We start from the raw sequence: 17,663 nt of genomic DNA, 5'->3' as shown, positions 1-17,663 counted from the left end.
AAAGGTCTAAATATAAATAATAACAAGTTCAAATGTTATAAAAATAAGTGAGAGAATCAGTAACACTTGAAATCATTATTTTTTTCCTCAACGGAAGCTAATGCTTTTATTGTGAAGGACAATCCTTTCAACCGGAACTACTACTTATTCTGTTACCCCGGTCAACTAAAAGCAACAAAACTAGTATTTTTTGTTGTATGTTTAGCTCTGTACCTGCCAGGAAAATGCAGATATGTAGTGTGTGCAGCGAACAGCCTCCAAAATACAGATGTCCAAGCTGCAAAATACGATAGTAAGTAAACGCGTCTACATGCTTGCGAGATAGCTTATCACGTGTTAGCTGATTTTGTTAGCATAAGTAAAAACACTTAAACATAGTTTATTATAATCTGAGTTTATAAATGTTCGCATATTTCTTTTAACACAACTTTATATTTTTCTGTTAAATGAAAATAGAGGCACATATGTCAGAATACTGTGGATAAAAACAAGGCTAAACCTAAGCAGTTTGTGACTTAAAGCATGTAGATAATTAAACCTGTCAGTGTTAACATATTATGTCACCGTTGTTTCTGTTATTTTCCCCAATATTTAATGTATCATCGCTATAATACATAAAAAAAAGAACATAGAAACTTCAACACATGGTACAGGAGCCGGTTTGGGTCAAACTTACTACTATTGAACTAGAAAAATAAGTGTGAATGGGCCAGGTTTTTTTTTAATTCTTTTAATATTCGTTCACAATTATAAGTTCAGGAATAATTTGGAGTAAAATGTATCAGATATCTCATAATTAACAGTTTATTTTTTTCTCCCCCTCTTTCCCTTTGGACCAGGATACTGTGTCTTTGTTAAAGTTTTGATTGAATTTAATTGAATTGTTTCCTTTTTGTCTTGTAATCTTTTCAGTTGTTCGCTTGGCTGTTACAAGAAGCACAAAGGTATGGAAGTCTAAATCCTGTACTTTTTTATTCGGACCGTGTATTTACATCTAATATTGACAGTTATCTTATTTTCATAGATTCCTGCCTTCCTGTTGAGAAGCCCGCTTCGTCAAATCCTGAATCTAAAGATGCTGCTGGTTCTGGTAATAATTCCAAAGCGCTGATATTGTTCTCCAAAATGCCTATTAAGTATTTGTTTTGCTGTAAAAACTATTTTGGAAAATTGCTTTACACTTAATCATAACAAATGTGCTACATTTACGTTTTCATCCACTTCTACTTTCTTAAAATATTTCCAAAGAGATTAATTTTCTTCCTTGTGAGAGGGGAAAAGCTATGCCATTAAACACAACGATGTATCTTTTTGAGGCACGGTTCTCAATGCCTACAAAGTGAAACAACTGAACATCCTTCCAGAATAACGATAACATAATGTTTTTTTGCACCAGATAATAGTAATGTCAAATTTATATACGTTTTTTGTTTGTTCCTTTAAATTCTCAGCAGAGCCTTTAAGTTTGGACGATCTCCTGCATGAGGACGACGTCATCGACAAAGTGCCACCGCAGAGGCTCCAGTTGTTGGGTATTAATCCAGTTTTACGTTTCTCTGTCAACTTAAACGGATGGTAATATGTCAGCGTTTTGATCGTGTTGCTTTCCTACAGGTCAGTCAACAGAGCTCAGAGATCTTCTCTGCAACCCCCACCTGAGGCAGTTGCTGCGCTCCGTTGACGACGCAGAGAGCAAAGCGTCCGCCATGAAGGCCGCCATGCAGGAACCTCTGTTTGTTGAGTTTGCAGATCGGTGTTTAAAAGTTGTTGAAGGTGAAGACAACGCATTATCTTCTAGTGACTGATTTATAAAAATTACACGTGCGGCTAGTTTTTGATATTTCTTCGGACAATACCAAACGCGCTGTATAGCAACATTTACCTCTAATGACGGTGTATGTAAATAATGTTCAAATAAAGGCTCAAGTGTTCATAGATTATTGATTAAACACATATGCGCAAGTAATTTATTGACATTTAATAGTTTTATATAAAATATTTTTTACAAATCAACATTGAACTGTGACTGTGTGATTCAAGTTTGCATACATGGATCCCTTTGTACCTGACAAAACCAGCTGTCTGGGCTAAATTATAAATGACATTTTCATGAATCTGCATCTGAATGAAACGAAAAGTAACATTTTTACACATTCTGAGTCAAAGCTGTTCATGAGTGCTTTATGCAGGCTAAAAACTGGAAAGTTCATTACAGACCAGCTACCTTTTCCAGACAGAAATCCATGAACAAAAACCTCTTTGGTATATTGCGTCTTACATTTATAGGCAGTAAGCCTAGTATATGAAAGACTTGGTTTCTAAGAGCAGCAACATTACCACAAATGGTAAATCAAGTTGATCCATTTCATGCATATAGTGAATCAGAAGAATATAACTTTTCTGCATTTAGCCACAAAGTTCTATGTATTTTATAGAGATTTTCTAAGACAGACCAGCACTATATGCTGCATAATATTGAATTTGGTTGATAATATGCATGTAAAAGGTAAGGTAAAGATGTGAAAAAAGTAGTTTACACAGTACCGTTTCAGGGTGAATAGAAATGTTTGCATTTATATTCAGAATGTCATTTTGTGTTGGTCTATTAATTAAAACTCATAGAAGTTTGTGGTTTTTAATGTGACAAACTGCACTAAACTACACAGTAAATATGTAAGTCCCTGTTTTCTGAGCCAAAGCTGTCAATGTTATGTAATGGATAACATGCTGGAGGTTAAGCGTATAAACATATTGCACTTAACAGCTACACTGTCAGACGAATTAAGGTCTCACATGCACACAAACATACAAAGTACAAAAAAAGACTTTGGTCCAAGTGAATTTCATGCGTGTCTCCTTGTAAATCATCTGTTCATGTGCTTTAATTTGAAACGCAAAAAAAAAAAAAAAATTCCAAATGTTTTATTCCCAACATGACTGCTTATTCTTTTGGAATGTAATTTCATACATGAATCAATTGTAGTTTTTCCAAAAGGCACTCAGTAAGGCCTAATGGGCTCAGACATAATCTCATGCAGGCAGCAGCGCTTTGGCTCTATAAGGTGCTGAAATTGTGCCATCTTCAGTATGTTTTAGGAACTGCAACCAGATTTCTTTCTGTGGTTTTGTCATGAAATGCCACAATTAAAATAATCATAGTTTACATATTTCAGATATGAATCACATATAAATATTGCTACAAAAACAATCTCAAACGAATAGAAGATTTTTGTGATTTGATGCTGCATTATCCTTCTGTACATGCAAACCTTTACAAATATGGGCATTTTGGCAAAAAAAACCCGTTTGATTTAGTGTTCAGCAATAGATGCAGAGGAGCATTAAATAGTTTTCTTTTTGTGAGATTAACTAAACCGGTTCTAGTGAAGTTACTATAAAGTCTTCTCCAGCAGGATCTCGTTGAACCCCGTCACGTCGCTCTTCAGGTCCGGCTGCATGTCGGCGTACAGAAGGGGCGAGCGCTGATAGTGCAGCTTCACAGATCCCTGTCAGGAGAAGCAAAACAAAAAATTAAAGAATCACGCTGAAATCCATTTGTAAAGAAGGAAGCGTGTCCTCACCCTGGGCCGAGCCCGAATGGAGGCGAGTCCCTGCTTGTACTGGTTGGTCTCCACCTTGTACTCTCCTCTCCTGGACGGCAGGTTGAGGGAGGTCATCACGGAAATCATCTTCTGGAAGCCCGTGGCCGCCAGGGAGACGGTGATGGAGGGCGCCGAGGCCAGAGCCAGGCCCATGGGCCAGCCGCGCACCGGGACGGGCTCCTGGCAGCTTGAGAGCTGCACGGAGCCCCGCTCCCTGACCACAGCGCTCAGCGCCGGGCTGTCGTCCGCCGCGAGGTCCTCCGCGTCGTCGAGCTCCGCTTCAGCCAAGGACTTCAACAACGCCTGCCCGAGTATTTACACCGTAAAGTTACATCCCATGTCCAAGGAATAAAACAATTAAAAAGATAGAGGAAGAATGAATGGTGGCGCTCGGTCTCACCCTCCATTTCTTCCAGGTGTTTTGGATCACTGAGGCCGCTCCGTTCCACCTCCGGATCCGCTTCCGGACCAGCCAGGACCTCACAGCTGCACAGTCAAAAAGACAAGAATGAAATCACAATATTACGAGAATAAAGTTGAAATAATATGAGAATACAGATTTAGTTTTATGAGAATTAATTTTTTTTCTGGAAGTATTACAACATTATTCTCATAATATTATGACTTTTTTGGATTAACTGATTAATAATTAGGTAGCAAAATTTGCTTAATAGGATTTTATGTATTTTTTTTTTTTACAGACTTTGAACCAGATGAACTATGCTTCTTGTGGGATTCTGGGTAAAACTTATTTAACTGCTTCTTAAATGTAAATGTATTTTTTGGACAGTTTTGGCTCAATTACTGTTCTGACTGTGCTATTCTCTCAGCAAATGGACTCCAGTTAACAAGTAATCAATTACTAAGTTGGTGACAATTATTTCAATAATCGATTAATCCAATTAATCGTTTCAGCCCTAGTTGAGATTCCTGAAATCACAGAAATGCTACACGTATTTATCTCATACTTGCACCGAAAGAACATCAGAGAGTAAGACTGCATGTGGCCTGTCCTGGCTCTAAGAGGACAACCTGTCTGGACCTCCGTGTGCCGACACCGTGTGCTCCCGACTCACTGGGTCAGAGTCAGCACTCACAGTGGAATCGAGGCCAGGCAGCTCTGACTAATTCCTGCCAGCTTCACCTGTCCAGGGCGGCAACCAGTTTACCTGCTTGGATTAACGTGGCAGACTGCCGGCGGGCGAGGCGTCGGCGCCGCTGGTGTCGCAGCCAGCAGCACTGAATGGTGAAGGCGCACCGGGACAGGACCTTCCCTCTGCGATCCTCCAGCAGATCGAGCTGAGAAGAGTTTGGCACATTCTACATTTCTTTTTTTTTTTTTCATTTAACCACGACAATTTTAGAAATTGTGCAGTATTTCTAATATTACAGTAGAAGTACAGTTTATGCATATGTTGTTTGTCTCTGTGGTTTCTCGGTTCTCTCTTTTTTCTCTCTCTTTTTGCAGGTGTAGAAACAAACTTCCCGGGTGTTTTCTTGTATTTTTTTTTGTCCTTCTTCCTGTCTTCTGGTCCTACCTCCCTCTTCACTGACCCATCTCACTTCCATTTTTCTCTTTCTGTTTCCTCTTTGTGTCCGTTTGCATTTGCAATAAGCCCAAAGTCATTTCTAATAAGGTTATATATCTGGCCTTTATGAAAGAGCAACAAGTAGAAAGAAGGGAAGTTGTAAGAAATTGTGGGGCATTGAGCAAAAAAGAAAAAGATTTCATTTACGAGTCACAGCATAAATGCACTTCAGGCTTTTCTTCGTAAAAAGATTAGAAAACCACGTATTATGCGCAACTTTTCGTTGGTCTGTTGCATAAAATCCCAATAAAATAGATAAAATAAATACTTTTATTTTGCACACCACTGTGGTTACTGACCATTGGCTGGGTGAGGAAGACCTTAGTCTTCCCGCAGTGCACCAACGACCTGCGCTCGTCACGCGACGCATTATGCTGGAGCGCCACCCGGAGGAGCTTCTCAACCTGCTGCTGAAGAACGTCGGCGCCTTCGGCGTCGGGATCTGAAACACAGGAATGAGGACGAGTAAAGACTAAATCAGCCCAACAACCCAACAGAATCTGTGTCAGTGTGAGGAAAGAAACATTAAAGTGCTTCAAAGAGCTGTGGCTTCATTAGAGGCGATTTAGGGCTGCAATTAACGGTTTTAGTAATTGATTATTCCATCAATTAGTTTGATGTTTAGTCAAACAAACAAAAATAAAATTGGCACATTCTTCAGATTTTTCATTTAGCCACTTAATCTTATTAGAAATACCTTTTTATTTAATTTAATATCAAAGTAGAATATATGCCGTCTTCAGCATTACATTAATGAAAGACAAAAAAAATCATATTTTAAAAAAACAAATAACTTTTTCACTGCTTTTTTAAATAAATAAAAAATTTACTTCCTAAAGTGCAACAACGCAGCACTCCTCGTTGAACGCTCGATAATTTAGAGAAAATTTATAGCAAAAATATAAATAGATATAATCTCCAGTTAACGATTAATCGATTACTAAATTAGTTGACGATTATTTCAATAATCGATTCGTCACGATTAATCAGATTAATCATTTCAGCCCTAAAGGTGAGTGAGTAATGTCAACAAACGAAATATCCAAAATAAAATACAAACAAAAACAATAAAACGTTTGTGGCTAATAAAACAATATTAATCAGCAGAATGGAAATTATTGACCTTGTTTCAATTTATCATGCGATTCATTGACTCGTTGCTTATTGCGACAGGCTTAGATGTGAAGCACAGAAATAAGCTGAGCATTAGAGGAAAACAAATGCTTTGAAGTGAATAACACTTTACAACCCAAACGCAAAGACAGAGTGGTGAGGCGAGCAGAGATGGCGTTTACCTGTAAAGTTCAGAAGATGCTAAAAAGTCTTTCAAACTGAAAAGTCCCAAAGAAAAGTAGAGAAGTGATTTTACTGAGAAGACAAATGAAAGGCAAGGAAAATAAACCTGCAGATCCAGGTAGAGGAAATAAAATCATCAGACCTCCCCGATCGACTAGAACCGATTCAATAACAATATAAACTCACCAGTATCCAGGCGACTTGATGCCGAACATTTCCCGATTGGTCCATAACGCTTGACGAAGCTTTTCAACGGGATTCTGTGCAACAAAAATTAAATTAGATCCCCCTAAAGCTTAGAAAAAATACCGCACTATTAGAGTGTGAGGAGGAAAGCTGCACCTTATTGGAAAGCCTGCAGCACTGATGTGAATGGTCTCCACGATCCCGCAGGCCTCCAGCTGCAAAATAACCTGGCGGAGAAGCATCAGACATGTCGCTTCGGTGAACGTGGGCGGCGATGAGACGACGCAGACGTGTGAGCCGATCTTTATTACCTCTCTGTTCTTAAAGGTGAGCGGCCGGCAGTCGGAGTTGGGTTTGATGCAGCGGGTGTAGTGAGGAGCCGTGGTGAGGAGGAGCTTCATCAGGTTCTCCAGCGAGTTCTACGTGCAAATCATATCATTTTAGCATTTTTTTCATCTCTAATATACATTGTTTTTATACCAGATTAAGTTTTAATAATTTTTTTCTCACTTTTTTTTTTTTTTTACTGAATTAGCTGATGATTATTTCCTGCAATCACAATTAATCGGACTAATTGTTTCAGCCCCGATTGCTACGGGAGTACCATGCTGAGATGCAGTGTGCTAACACACACACACACACACGCACACGCACGCACACACACACACACACACACACACACACACACACACACACACACACACACACACACACACACACACACACACACACACACACACACACACACACACACAGGTTAAACTTTCCAGGAGAAACAACACAACCCACAGCAAGCATATTGGCGATAAATGCTTTCGTCGTTTCACCTTAAACTTGGAGATCACCGTGACTCTGCTGAGCCCTTTGCTATTAGGAATCTCAGTTTCCTTGTCAGAGAAGATCTCATGAAGAAGGAGATTGTCAGATTTCTGAAGCAGGCCAATGAGCTCTGGTGGCACCGGGTCCTGAGAGAGAAAACCTTTGTGAACGCGACCAGGTTTGGTCTCTCTCTGTCTGAACAGGAGCTAAAAGACGGCCTCTTACCTTGTTTTTCTCCACCATGCCTTCTAACTGGTAGCTGACTTTGCCCGCGTAATGGGCCACGTTGAAGTGTGGCACCTTGCTGAACTTGTCCCAGCAGATGTTGTCGTTGCCGCCCAGCTCCTTCTCCAGGCGACCCCTCAGCGCTGTCGAGTCCGAGGCTCGGTTCAGACGACTCTCCTTCAGGACGAGACAGAAACCAACAAGGCATTTGTCCTGACGTTCAGTCGGCTGCAGCGCCGCTTTCAAGAATGTGGATGTGAAAACTCGAGAAGCACTGATCAGGCTTTTCCTGGTCAAAACCAATTTGTTTGCAAAACTTGGAGGCTTTGATTTTTTTCAAAGGTCTACATCATATAAGAGAGAACACATGTGTGTTGTAGGTTCTTTAATCAAGATACTTTCAACAAAAATGAAAGAAAGTACCATTTACTAATCAAAACAAAAGTCCTTAACGCTTTATATGACTTTTATTCAGAGGAGTGAACTGCATGCTCCAAGTTGACGCATTTACAGCCTCAAAATTCAGATTCTCCAGGAAGATGCGATGTTGTGATCACAACTATTCTTCATTTTGCATGGATTTGCTATTTTCAAAAGTAATGGCAACTTCTCCGTAAATCCGACTAATCACCTGAATGTTTTCTGTATTTCCTTCTTTTCTGATCAGTCAGAAACTCAGCTGAATTTTGACCAACCTCTTTAGTCCTCTTCTAATTTAACCTCCTGTTTCACGGCCAAACAAGCAAGATGAACGCATGTTTTTTTGTTTGTTTTTTTTTTTTTTTGCAAAAACCATTTTGCGATGTTCCGGATGATTTGCTTCTATTCCTCATACAGTTCATGTCAACTTGAATAACCAGGAAAGGGCATGACTTTATTTATATTGTATTATTTCCTGAAAGTACTTAAAAATGTTATTTGCACTATAAATATTAACTGTGTTAAAATCTTTTTCGGGAAGGTTGTGAGCAGCAATGTCAACTTTTTTTGTAAAATCATGCAATTGCAAAGATCAAGCTTAAAAATTAAGCTGTATCGGTTAAAAATTAACCAATCTCCTGCAACGTTATTTTGTGAAACGATCACAAAAAAAAAAAAACATGGCAACATTCTGGAGGAACTGAATTATGGAGGCAATACTCCGTTTAGACGGAATTAATGAACTGGGAAGAACATCCGAATTTTTCAAGATTTTATCTAGTGATTAAATGAGTTGGACATTCCTGATATCTGATCAATTGACTAGTGCATCTCTCATTACAAACAATGAAAATAATAACAAATTTACCTCATTAAGAAGAGAAAACACACTGATGGGGCTTCCCTCTAAAAGGTCGAGACAACTCTGGTTGTCTTGGTATTTAACGAAGGACCACTCCAAGCCTTCTGACACATACTCTTCCTGAGGAAAGGCAACAAATAGCACTTGCGTTTAAATACCAAAACGTACATCCAAATGCATCCCTGCTGACATGTGGTAAAAAAAAAAAACAACTGAACGTCTCTACCTGCTGAGCTCGGAGGTAATGGGCCACAAAGTGCTGCTGCAGTTTCTCATTGGCGTAGTTGATGCACAGCTGCTCCAAGTTGTTGATCTGAAAACACTCGAAGCCGTACACGTCCAGCACGCCTGCGGATTACAGATGACTGTCAGAGCTGGTGTGGAGGAGCTGGGGGTCATTCCCACTCCGACGGAGGGAATAAAGCTTTACCTATGAAGTTGCGCCATTTGGACTGGCCGGCGCAGATGCAGCTGTTGATGAACGTCACTAACCACTCAAATAATCTGGTGGGGAAAAGGAAAACGTTGAACATAGCATTAGATATGTTAAAATGGGGGTGAGAATTTAGCCATACCACTTCTACTATTTTACGTTTCGTCAACTTACAACCACTAAGTTTAGAGTGTTTTACTGGGACTTTAAGTGGTACAATACTTACTTTTTAAGTGGAACATTTCTTTTTCGCACAATAATTTAAAAAGTGTGATAGATAGTATGTACCAGTGTTGTGGTACTCGAGATCGGTCTTGGTCTCGAGTCCGGTCTTAAGACCGTTTTCTGATTGTCTCGGTCTTGTCTCGGACTCGACCGCATTTGGTCTCGGTCTTGTCTCGGTCTCGGGCTCTGAGGACTCGGCATTTTATTTCAAGACCAGTCGAGACCGCAACTGTGAAAATATCACTAAACGTGCAGCATACTGTCCAGTTTATTTGTTAACATCTTTGTTTTCACTGGATGCAAAACGCACCAATTAAAATCCAAGCAACTACGTGTTTCTCCACCTCCCCCTCCCCACCTTTCACTCGCGCGCGGCGCTACTCCTTCCTCCCTCCTCCCCCTCCCCACCTTTCACTCGCACGCGGCGCTCCAGGACATGCGCAGTGGTTTTCTCTCAGCGGCAGAAAATGTTTGTCTAATCGTCAGTAATATAATAGCGCTGCATAAATAGTAAGAAATCCGATGGCCACAGCTAACTCAGCAGCGCTTCGCTTTCACAGACGATGGGGACAACGTCTAACTATTTTCGTCACTTAGAAAAGTAGCTCAAAGAAGGTAAGCTACGTTAACGTGATGTTAGCAAAGCTAGCTGTACAGAGACACATAAGAATTTGTGATGAAAAAAAGTCACTCACTGCCTGAATTATTGTGCGGAGGTGTTGACTGACTTGTCGCATATATGGGACAACGCTATGTCCAAAAGTCTGCAATATAGTGATGTGACATTCAGACACAGTAGATTCTTCTCCACGGCTCTTTATTTATTAGATAGGACTGGAGTGTCACTCACTGAGAGCCGTTGTTCTATCAGATTACCATACGCTGTCAGAATAGCATACATGAGGTGAGTACCATGCCTACGCATGCGCATTAAGAAGTCCGACCGTCAGAGGAGTTGTTAGTTCACCATATGCAGCAAGTTATGACGAAAATAAGTCATTAAATTGTTTTCAATGATAACTATATAGATATACATGTGTTGTCATGGTTGCAAAGTGTATTTAAAGCAGGTCTGGCTGCAGCTGGAGTCAGCTACAACACACGCCCGTGTAAAACTCACTTAACCGCTAAGTCAGGATGCCATACAACTGTTAACAGATCTACGTCATGATTCTATGTTCCTAGCATACATGCAGTGAGTACCATGCCAACGCATGCGCCTTAAGAAGTTCGACCGTCAGTGGAGTTGTCAGTTCAGCATATGCAACAAGTTATGACGAAAATAAGTCATTAAATTGTTTATAATATGACATAATATGATAACTAGATAGATATACATGCGTTGTCGTGGTTTCAAAGTGTATTTAAAGTAGGTCTGGCTGCAGCTGGATGCCATACAACTGTTAATAACCAAGTGTATGATGATCTACGTCATGATTCTTTGTTGCTGATTAAATAAAATCATATGGTAATGACAGCGTATGCATGTCTGAGCTAAGCGTACGACTATCTGACAACGTATGCTGATCTGACAGAACACCGTGAGTTCGTGTTAAGCGTATGACGATCTCACCTGACAGAACCCGTTCTTTGTTCTTGTAATGCTCTGTGTACACTGCATCATTATTTAATTATGTACGTTGATATTTAAATTAACAAATAACTAAAACGAAAGAGCACGCAGAGCATGCACATTGCTTTTTGTTTTTGTTCAAAGTGGCAGCTGTAATGTCTGCCATGGTGTCAGACTACCTGGCTTCATGTACTGGGAGAGAGAGTGAAAACAGTCCCGATGAGCGCCTTCTGTTTGGCTACTTCTTGCTTGTTGCTCCTTGGTCACTGTTCATAGTTGAGTGTTATTTACCGTCAGGGCATTGCCTCAATTGCTATGTTTAATGGTGCAACAGTGGTGGATTCTTATATGAGCAATATGGGCAAATTCCCAGGGTGCTATGTTTTTAGGGATGGCACGAGACCATCACACATTGTAACACAGAAATGGAATATTTAATATTGGTAAAATGTATTAAGTATTTAATATCTAGGTGTTTTTATGGGAATATGGATCTTTCAGATTATTTTGAGAAGCAATTTCGATCATATTTTACATTTTATTGTCTTATGTAGCGCGGGCCGCTGGTCTTGGTCTTGACTCGGTCTCGACTTCCCTCGGTCTTGGTCTTGACTTGGTCTCGGACCCTAAAAGTCTTGGTCTTGTCTCGGTCTCGATACACTCTGGTCTTGGTCTTGTCTTGGTCTCGGGTTAGGTGGTCTTGAACACATCACTGGTATGTACTCATGTTCAGAATTTAACAGCTTGAAATTGGGCCTCTGTCTCTTTAAGAAACTCCTGCTCTTTCTGAAACTCCGCCTTCAGGAAGTGACATGGCCCCTCTATTAACCCTTTAACAACAACTTTACCAGCGTTGCACTGAAGAAGTAGCTTCTACAATTAGACCAGCAGATGCACTGTTCCACAAGGTGTTTGCTAATTGCTGCTGGCTAGTCTGAAGGAGCTGAGTGAGGGGAATCGCGAGAAAGGGAAGAAGTTAGGTCACCTGAAAACTGCAACTGCGCCTTGAAGGCGGTGCTAGATCTACACAGGCGTTTTGTACAGCTGAATGGTTACCACAGGAGATAAAAGGATTTCTCAACCAATCAAGCAACACTCCAGGTATGTTTTTGATGAGGGAACAACATCATAACGTCACGTAAAGCTCAAAAAAGTTAATTCTTCATAATACTGCCTCTTTAAATTTCTCCTCACAGACTCTCAGCATCCAGTCTGACATCATCCACTTCACAGTTACGTCCTACTTTATGCTACCCTAAAATGCTAAGGTGACTAATTTCAATGAATACTTTGCTGAGCTACTTAATGATCAACTTGCAGCTCTTACTGGCCGTAGACGACCTTGGCCAGGCAGTCCCGCCTCACTCCGCACTCTGCTCGGGAACAGGGCTTCAGAACGTTTTGCTTCCCCGCCTTCAGCGTCCTCACTCTCAGACATCTACAGAGCTCCTCCGCCGGGACGCCCAGCAGCTCGCCGGCTCTCTGCAAGAAGTCTAGAAAGACGTGCTTCATGATGATCAACCACTAGCTAATTTTAGCTTTCCAAATTTGTAGCTTTCTTTTGAGCATTTGTTCGATTCAACCTGTGGAATCAAAGCTACCTTCAGAGTGTTGGTCAAGGTCGCAGGGTTGGGATTCACTTGTCGAAGAGCAGAAACTCACATTCCCCAAGTGCAGAATCCCCGCTAAAATCTGTGATGAAAAAACATTATTCAATTTTATTGTTACGTGTGAACCTGCAGATTCAGATTTTTTCAGTCTGAAAAGTTGCTACATATAGTATCAAAGTCTCTAAGTTAGTGGGATGGCTATCAGTATACATGAACCTGGTGAGTGGTCCATGAACCAACGATGGTCAAACGTTTTGATACATTGGCCAAAATTTTCAAATCGAAGCATCCTGAGGGCCAAACAATTTTATATTCTTAGTAAAAACGTTTAATCATGTGAATAGTTTAATTAAACAAAAGAAGTAGCCAGATTTGTTTTTTAATGAAAGGTGATGTGTAAACAACTGAGTCAAAACTTCAGAAGAGTTTAGTAGATTTGCCTTATTAAAATAAATATTTATCAAGGGTTTTATTGGAGATATAGTAAAAATGTAGTCAGTTAAAAAAAGCTGGATTTAGGTCACTGTCTTTGGAACTGGATAGATTTTGTCCCTGCACAAGAATGCAAAAAGTACGGCTATTTAAAGATGAATACTTTGGTTTTTTTAAATAAGATCTTAAATTATCTGCAATCTTTCTGCCACAATTAAAAATAAAAAAAAAGTTTCCATCTGCATCAACCACCTGTGCTGGGGGCTAATTTTGTGTTATTATTAAATTGCAGTCGCGTCCGTACAAAATCAGTCAAGAGTCACTCTTTGGACACCCGTGCATTAGACCAAAAGGAGAACAGTGGCTGATTTTCAAACCTTTGAGGAGTTAGACAGAATCAGTGGATAACATCAGTTTCACATCTACACATCAGTCAATCACTGATCTCCCAAAGTTAAGGAAATTGGACTGATTTATTGGTGCATCACTAATTAAAGTGCAGCTAAAGTAGCTCCTATAAAGACAAGCTACTTGACATTGAATCTTATTCAAATGATTAATTAAAGAGATTGCGTTACTCTTACCCTAAATATCTGTCTTTGCCTTTCAGCATCAATTCCGAGGTGAGCCATCGCCTCAGTGGTTTCAAGAAAACCGTCCTCTGTAAACAAAAAAGAAAAAAATAAATAAGTTACTTGTACATACGTTATTAGGAGGCTTCAATAGAAGTAAAATAAACACCAACCCTCAATTTGTTTCTCACAATTCGGCAGCCACACAAAACCCTGATGCTGTGGCATCATCCAGTCTGTTCTCTGCTCATCTGTGGCTCCTTTCATCATCTAGAAAAACAGCACACAGCTCTGTAAAAACACCACTATAGGCAAAAATTTTTTTTATAAATAAACCACACGGGCATCAGGCGTCAGGAGCTCACCTGGTAGAAGATGTGGAAGTTCCTCTCATTGGCCGGCTGACAGGCCACCCTGGTCTTCTCCAACAAGTACGTCTGCACCGAAGCGCCGACTAGCAGCTGAGCCCTGGAAGTGAGTTGAGTCGGACAGGGTGAGCTAAACCCGCTGACAGGATGTGAGGTCTGAAAAGTGGGAGGTGCCAACTGGTACCTGTCCAGCTGCAGCTGGATGTACTTTCCAAAGCGGCTGCTGTTGTTGTTGCGCAGCGTGCAAGCGTTGCCTGGAGACAGAGGCCGCTGATGAACGACTCGTCAGTAAATCTCACTTTAGAGAATTATTGTGAAATTTGTAACAGGGTTTTTAATTTATTTTATTTTATTCTGAAAAGTGTGCTGTGCATTTATGCTCAACATCTCAATAAAATACATTAAAGTTTGTGGTGGGAGCGTGACAGCATTTTAAAAAAAATTAGAGCTATGAAAGAGCAACGTATGAATAGTTTTGTAAGAGTGTAGAGATATATATATATATATATATATATATATATATATATATATATATAGTTTATTGTCGTACCAAAAGCTTCCATCAGAGGATTGGAGTCCAGCACTCTCCTCTCGATCCTCCCCGCCGCGTCCTGACTGCTGACGGCCTGGGCGGAGGCTGCCACAGTGGCGTAGTATTTCATCAGGCAGCGAGACGTCCATGTCTAGAACAAAGGGAATCATTGACAGACCCACAGCGACTCAAAAAAATATTTTTAAAAATCTGAGCAACAGCAGGGGAACTCTGCAGACCTATAATAAAATCAAAAAGGAAAAAGCTAAGCTGATATTTTATACATCTGTTTGACACGATAGCATTAGCGTTATTTGCGAATTTACCTTCCCGGCTCCGCTCTCACCGCTAACAACCAGCGACTGGTTCACTGGCTCCAGTTGACCCTGAACGTTCCTGTAAGCCTCCTCCGCCACAATAAAGATATGAGGTTTGAACTCCTGGAATTAAAAAGAACCCGTCTTCTGCTGAGCTGGGCTGGGAAAGTCCATATTTAAATAAGAGCCAACAGGTCAACGACGGCACAAAGCTTCGGCAGCGATGATGTGAGTACCTGAGGCTGAGTGGCGTAGTGGTACTCCTTCATCACGTCCACAGAGTAAAGGTCTGGAATGGGCTGGAAAGGGTTGAGAGCCACCAAGGTGCAGCCGGCGTGGGTGTAAAACACCTTCAATCTGTACCTGGCCTGCAGGCATTTCAGCACTAGCAGAAAGCGCGACGCTTGTTAAGCGTTACACGGAAAGACGTGACGAGGACAAAGTTTTTGAATTCTGCTGGAGCGGCTGGACATTTTGCACTTGGTACCTGTTGCTGGAGTCACGGGGTTCACCTTGGTGAGGTCATCAAAAGTGTGCAGCTGGTCTTCGTCAATAAGAAAGGCCTGAACGTCCTCCTCCAAAGGATCATTTCGGCTTCGGTTAGGTGAGTGGACTCTCTGGGTGACTCCCTTCACCTGCGTGGAAAGATTAGGTGAGAAATTGCTAAAAGGACTGATGCAGTCGAAGCCAAATGGATGAGGACGATTGTGTTTTTTTTAAGGTTTTGTTGGCTCTAGTGGCCTTTATTTGAAAGTAGTTCGACAAGAAAGAGGGTAATGAGAGAGAGGGAAGACATGCAGCAAATGTCACCAGGCCGGGAATCGAACCTGCGACCACCGGCACGAGGACCAAAGCCTCAATACGTGGGTTGTGCTTTGCCCCTCCGCCACCACAGCACCCCATGACAATTGTCGTTTTGTACATATTATGCTTGTTATTCCCACAACATGAGGGACATATTTAAAAAACAAACACCTCTCTGCAGAAATAAAACGACGACTGGTGACATCTTTGTGACTTTAAGGGTTATTCAGGGTTCCTTCAAATTTTCCATTTTAAAATCCAGGCATTTCAGAGCATGTTATTGTCTTTTTTTTAATCAGTTATTTAATATACTAAAACATTCAATTAATTGGATTTTAATCATCTTTTTCTTGCAGAAATCTGTATAGAAAACATTGCTGTTGTTTGCTTTATGCTAAAAGAGAAGCTATTTTTTTTTACATCAGGATGAATCTAAAGTTATTATCTAAAATAACTAGAAATAAACTATTTTCAATATCAAAAATAGAGGGATGTAATTTTAAAACCAGACTTAAAATACTCTACAGATCAAAAAAGCATGTGAGGCAATTTAACATCCTACCTTTTATTTGATTTTTAAGTTTTAAAAAAAACTGTACATGTGGATGCTGATGTGTTTATAGTCTGTGACATCGCTTAGTTTGGATGAATTTTATTTAATGAACAGGAAAATAAGACTTGCATTCTTCTGCATTTGAGCTGCTGATCCAAGCTGTGATTGATTGATTCATGAATCTCTAATGCAATGTGATTACTGCATTTGCACACTCTGTAACCTCAATTTTGTCTAGAATTAAAAAAAATGCATTAGCAATCTGTGAACTTAATTTGCCCTGACTAATGGACGCCTGCCATATGACCTGAACCTGCTGCCCTTCCTATGAAGACTGCCACCTGTTCAAGGTGTTCAGAGACACTTAATCCTCTGGTAGGTAGCCTACATCCCATAATACCGCCAGTTTAGAGCGATGAAGTCATTTATTTAGGAAACAGAACAGCACAGGTTGTAATTATCAGCATACATAACATGGGATGTATACTAAGGTTTGAAATGTCTATTATAAAATAGTAGTAAGTGTGGACAATACAAAGAAAGTAACTTTATATTTGCTGTGACCCACTGTTTGACAGCCAGAGGTAAAGCTAAAGCACAAAGCACTACATTTATACACATTTATATTATCAATCAGGCGCAGATTGGTCGCAGGTACACACGTCCTTCAATTAAATAAAAACAGATAAACTTTATGACTGTAATTCTGGCGTTCATACGCAAGAGAAGGTGCGGATTTCTGTTGTTTAGGTTAAACATAACATATTATAAGTTTATATACTCAGAAAAAGAAAGAAAAATATCTAAATAAACTCCCGGCGAAAAGCTTGTGTTCGGGTCCTAACTTACCGCTGCCCCTCCATTCCTGGGTCCCACAGCAATGTTCCGCCGGTCGGTGGAAGAACTCATTTATTTGATACGTCCTCTGTATCTGGCCTGAAAATAAAACCTCTGGGCCTTATTTCTGATTCAAATGAGTTGCTATTCTATGACAAATAAAACGTTACTTCGGTTATTCCTCTGCTGTCAGCAACAACTCAAGGACGACTTCTGCTGGTTGTCCCGCTGCCTTCCAGACCACACTCCCAATCCACACGTCATTCCCGCCCTCTTCCTGACCATTCAGGAACCGCTCGTTTGAAGCAAAATCAAAATTGAACGCTGTACAACTTCATAAATATATTATCCCTCTAATTTAATACGGGTTCAGTTTGCAGCTGTATTTTAAATTTAGCATCCAACGAA

General features: G+C 40.4%; 2 protein-coding genes across 4 annotated transcripts; one reads left to right on the top strand and one right to left on the bottom strand.

The window, feature by feature from the left end:
- Positions 1-95: 95 nt before the first annotated feature.
- znhit3 (zinc finger, HIT-type containing 3) lies at positions 96-1,966 on the top strand. 3 transcript variants are annotated; one of them, XM_015014112.2, is made up of 5 exons: positions 96-292; positions 913-944; positions 1,025-1,090; positions 1,455-1,532; positions 1,615-1,966. In XM_015014112.2, the coding sequence occupies exons 1-5, from the start codon at positions 198-200 to the stop codon at positions 1,803-1,805; spliced, it is 462 nt and encodes a 153-aa protein (XP_014869598.2). In that variant the 5' UTR covers positions 96-197; the 3' UTR covers positions 1,806-1,966. The 3 variants fall into 3 exon arrangements, with proteins under 3 accessions (XP_014869598.2, XP_014869597.2, XP_087868397.1); XM_015014111.2 differs by having other exon boundaries at positions 98-292; positions 1,452-1,532; XM_088012271.1 differs by having other exon boundaries at positions 122-292; positions 1,008-1,090; positions 1,452-1,532.
- myo19 (myosin XIX) lies at positions 1,938-17,513 on the bottom strand. The gene is made up of 24 exons (XM_015014109.2): positions 17,268-17,513; positions 15,549-15,696; positions 15,298-15,446; positions 15,071-15,184; positions 14,763-14,895; positions 14,397-14,466; positions 14,210-14,312; positions 14,018-14,114; positions 13,857-13,933; positions 12,832-12,922; positions 12,558-12,723; positions 9,430-9,503; positions 9,226-9,347; positions 9,006-9,119; positions 7,718-7,894; positions 7,501-7,638; positions 6,985-7,092; positions 6,830-6,900; positions 6,674-6,747; positions 5,491-5,633; positions 4,772-4,901; positions 4,003-4,088; positions 3,582-3,905; positions 1,938-3,506 (listed from the first exon to the last, which is right to left on the bottom strand). Exons 1-24 carry the CDS (start codon positions 17,325-17,327, stop codon positions 3,393-3,395), a joined length of 2,883 nt encoding a protein of 960 aa, XP_014869595.2. The 5' UTR covers positions 17,328-17,513; the 3' UTR covers positions 1,938-3,392.
- Positions 17,514-17,663: the final 150 nt, after the last annotated feature.

Source organism: Poecilia mexicana, unplaced genomic scaffold (genome assembly GCF_051168715.1).
Source record: "Poecilia mexicana isolate PSO_F unplaced genomic scaffold, ASM5116871v1 scaffold_14, whole genome shotgun sequence".
Taxonomy (NCBI): Eukaryota; Metazoa; Chordata; class Actinopteri; order Cyprinodontiformes; family Poeciliidae; genus Poecilia; species Poecilia mexicana.
The sequence above is the reverse complement of the archived record's forward strand: the minus strand, read 5'-3'. Positions and strand labels throughout refer to the sequence as shown.

What these genes read in the sequence shown, in the direction of transcription:
- znhit3 (XM_015014111.2), top strand. Translation starts at nt 198, where the DNA reads ATGTTTAGCTCTGTACCTGCCAGGAAAATGCAGATATGTAGTGTGTGC. An exon ending in CCAAGCTGCAAAATACGATA is followed by an intron (nt 293 to 912) that starts GTAAGTAAACGC and finishes TAATCTTTTCAG; the next exon opens with TTGTTCGCTTGGCTGTTACA. An exon ending in GCAGAGGCTCCAGTTGTTGG is followed by an intron (nt 1,533 to 1,614) that starts GTATTAATCCAG and finishes GCTTTCCTACAG; the next exon opens with GTCAGTCAACAGAGCTCAGA.
- myo19 (XM_015014109.2), bottom strand. Translation starts at nt 17,327, where the DNA reads ATGAGTTCTTCCACCGACCGGCGGAACATTGCTGTGGGACCCAGGAAT. An exon ending in TGCCACGTTAATCCAAGCAG is followed by an intron (nt 4,089 to 4,771) that starts GTAAACTGGTTG and finishes TTGACTGTGCAG; the next exon opens with CTGTGAGGTCCTGGCTGGTC. An exon ending in CCATTCGGGCTCGGCCCAGG is followed by an intron (nt 3,507 to 3,581) that starts GTGAGGACACGC and finishes TTCTCCTGACAG; the next exon opens with GGATCTGTGAAGCTGCACTA.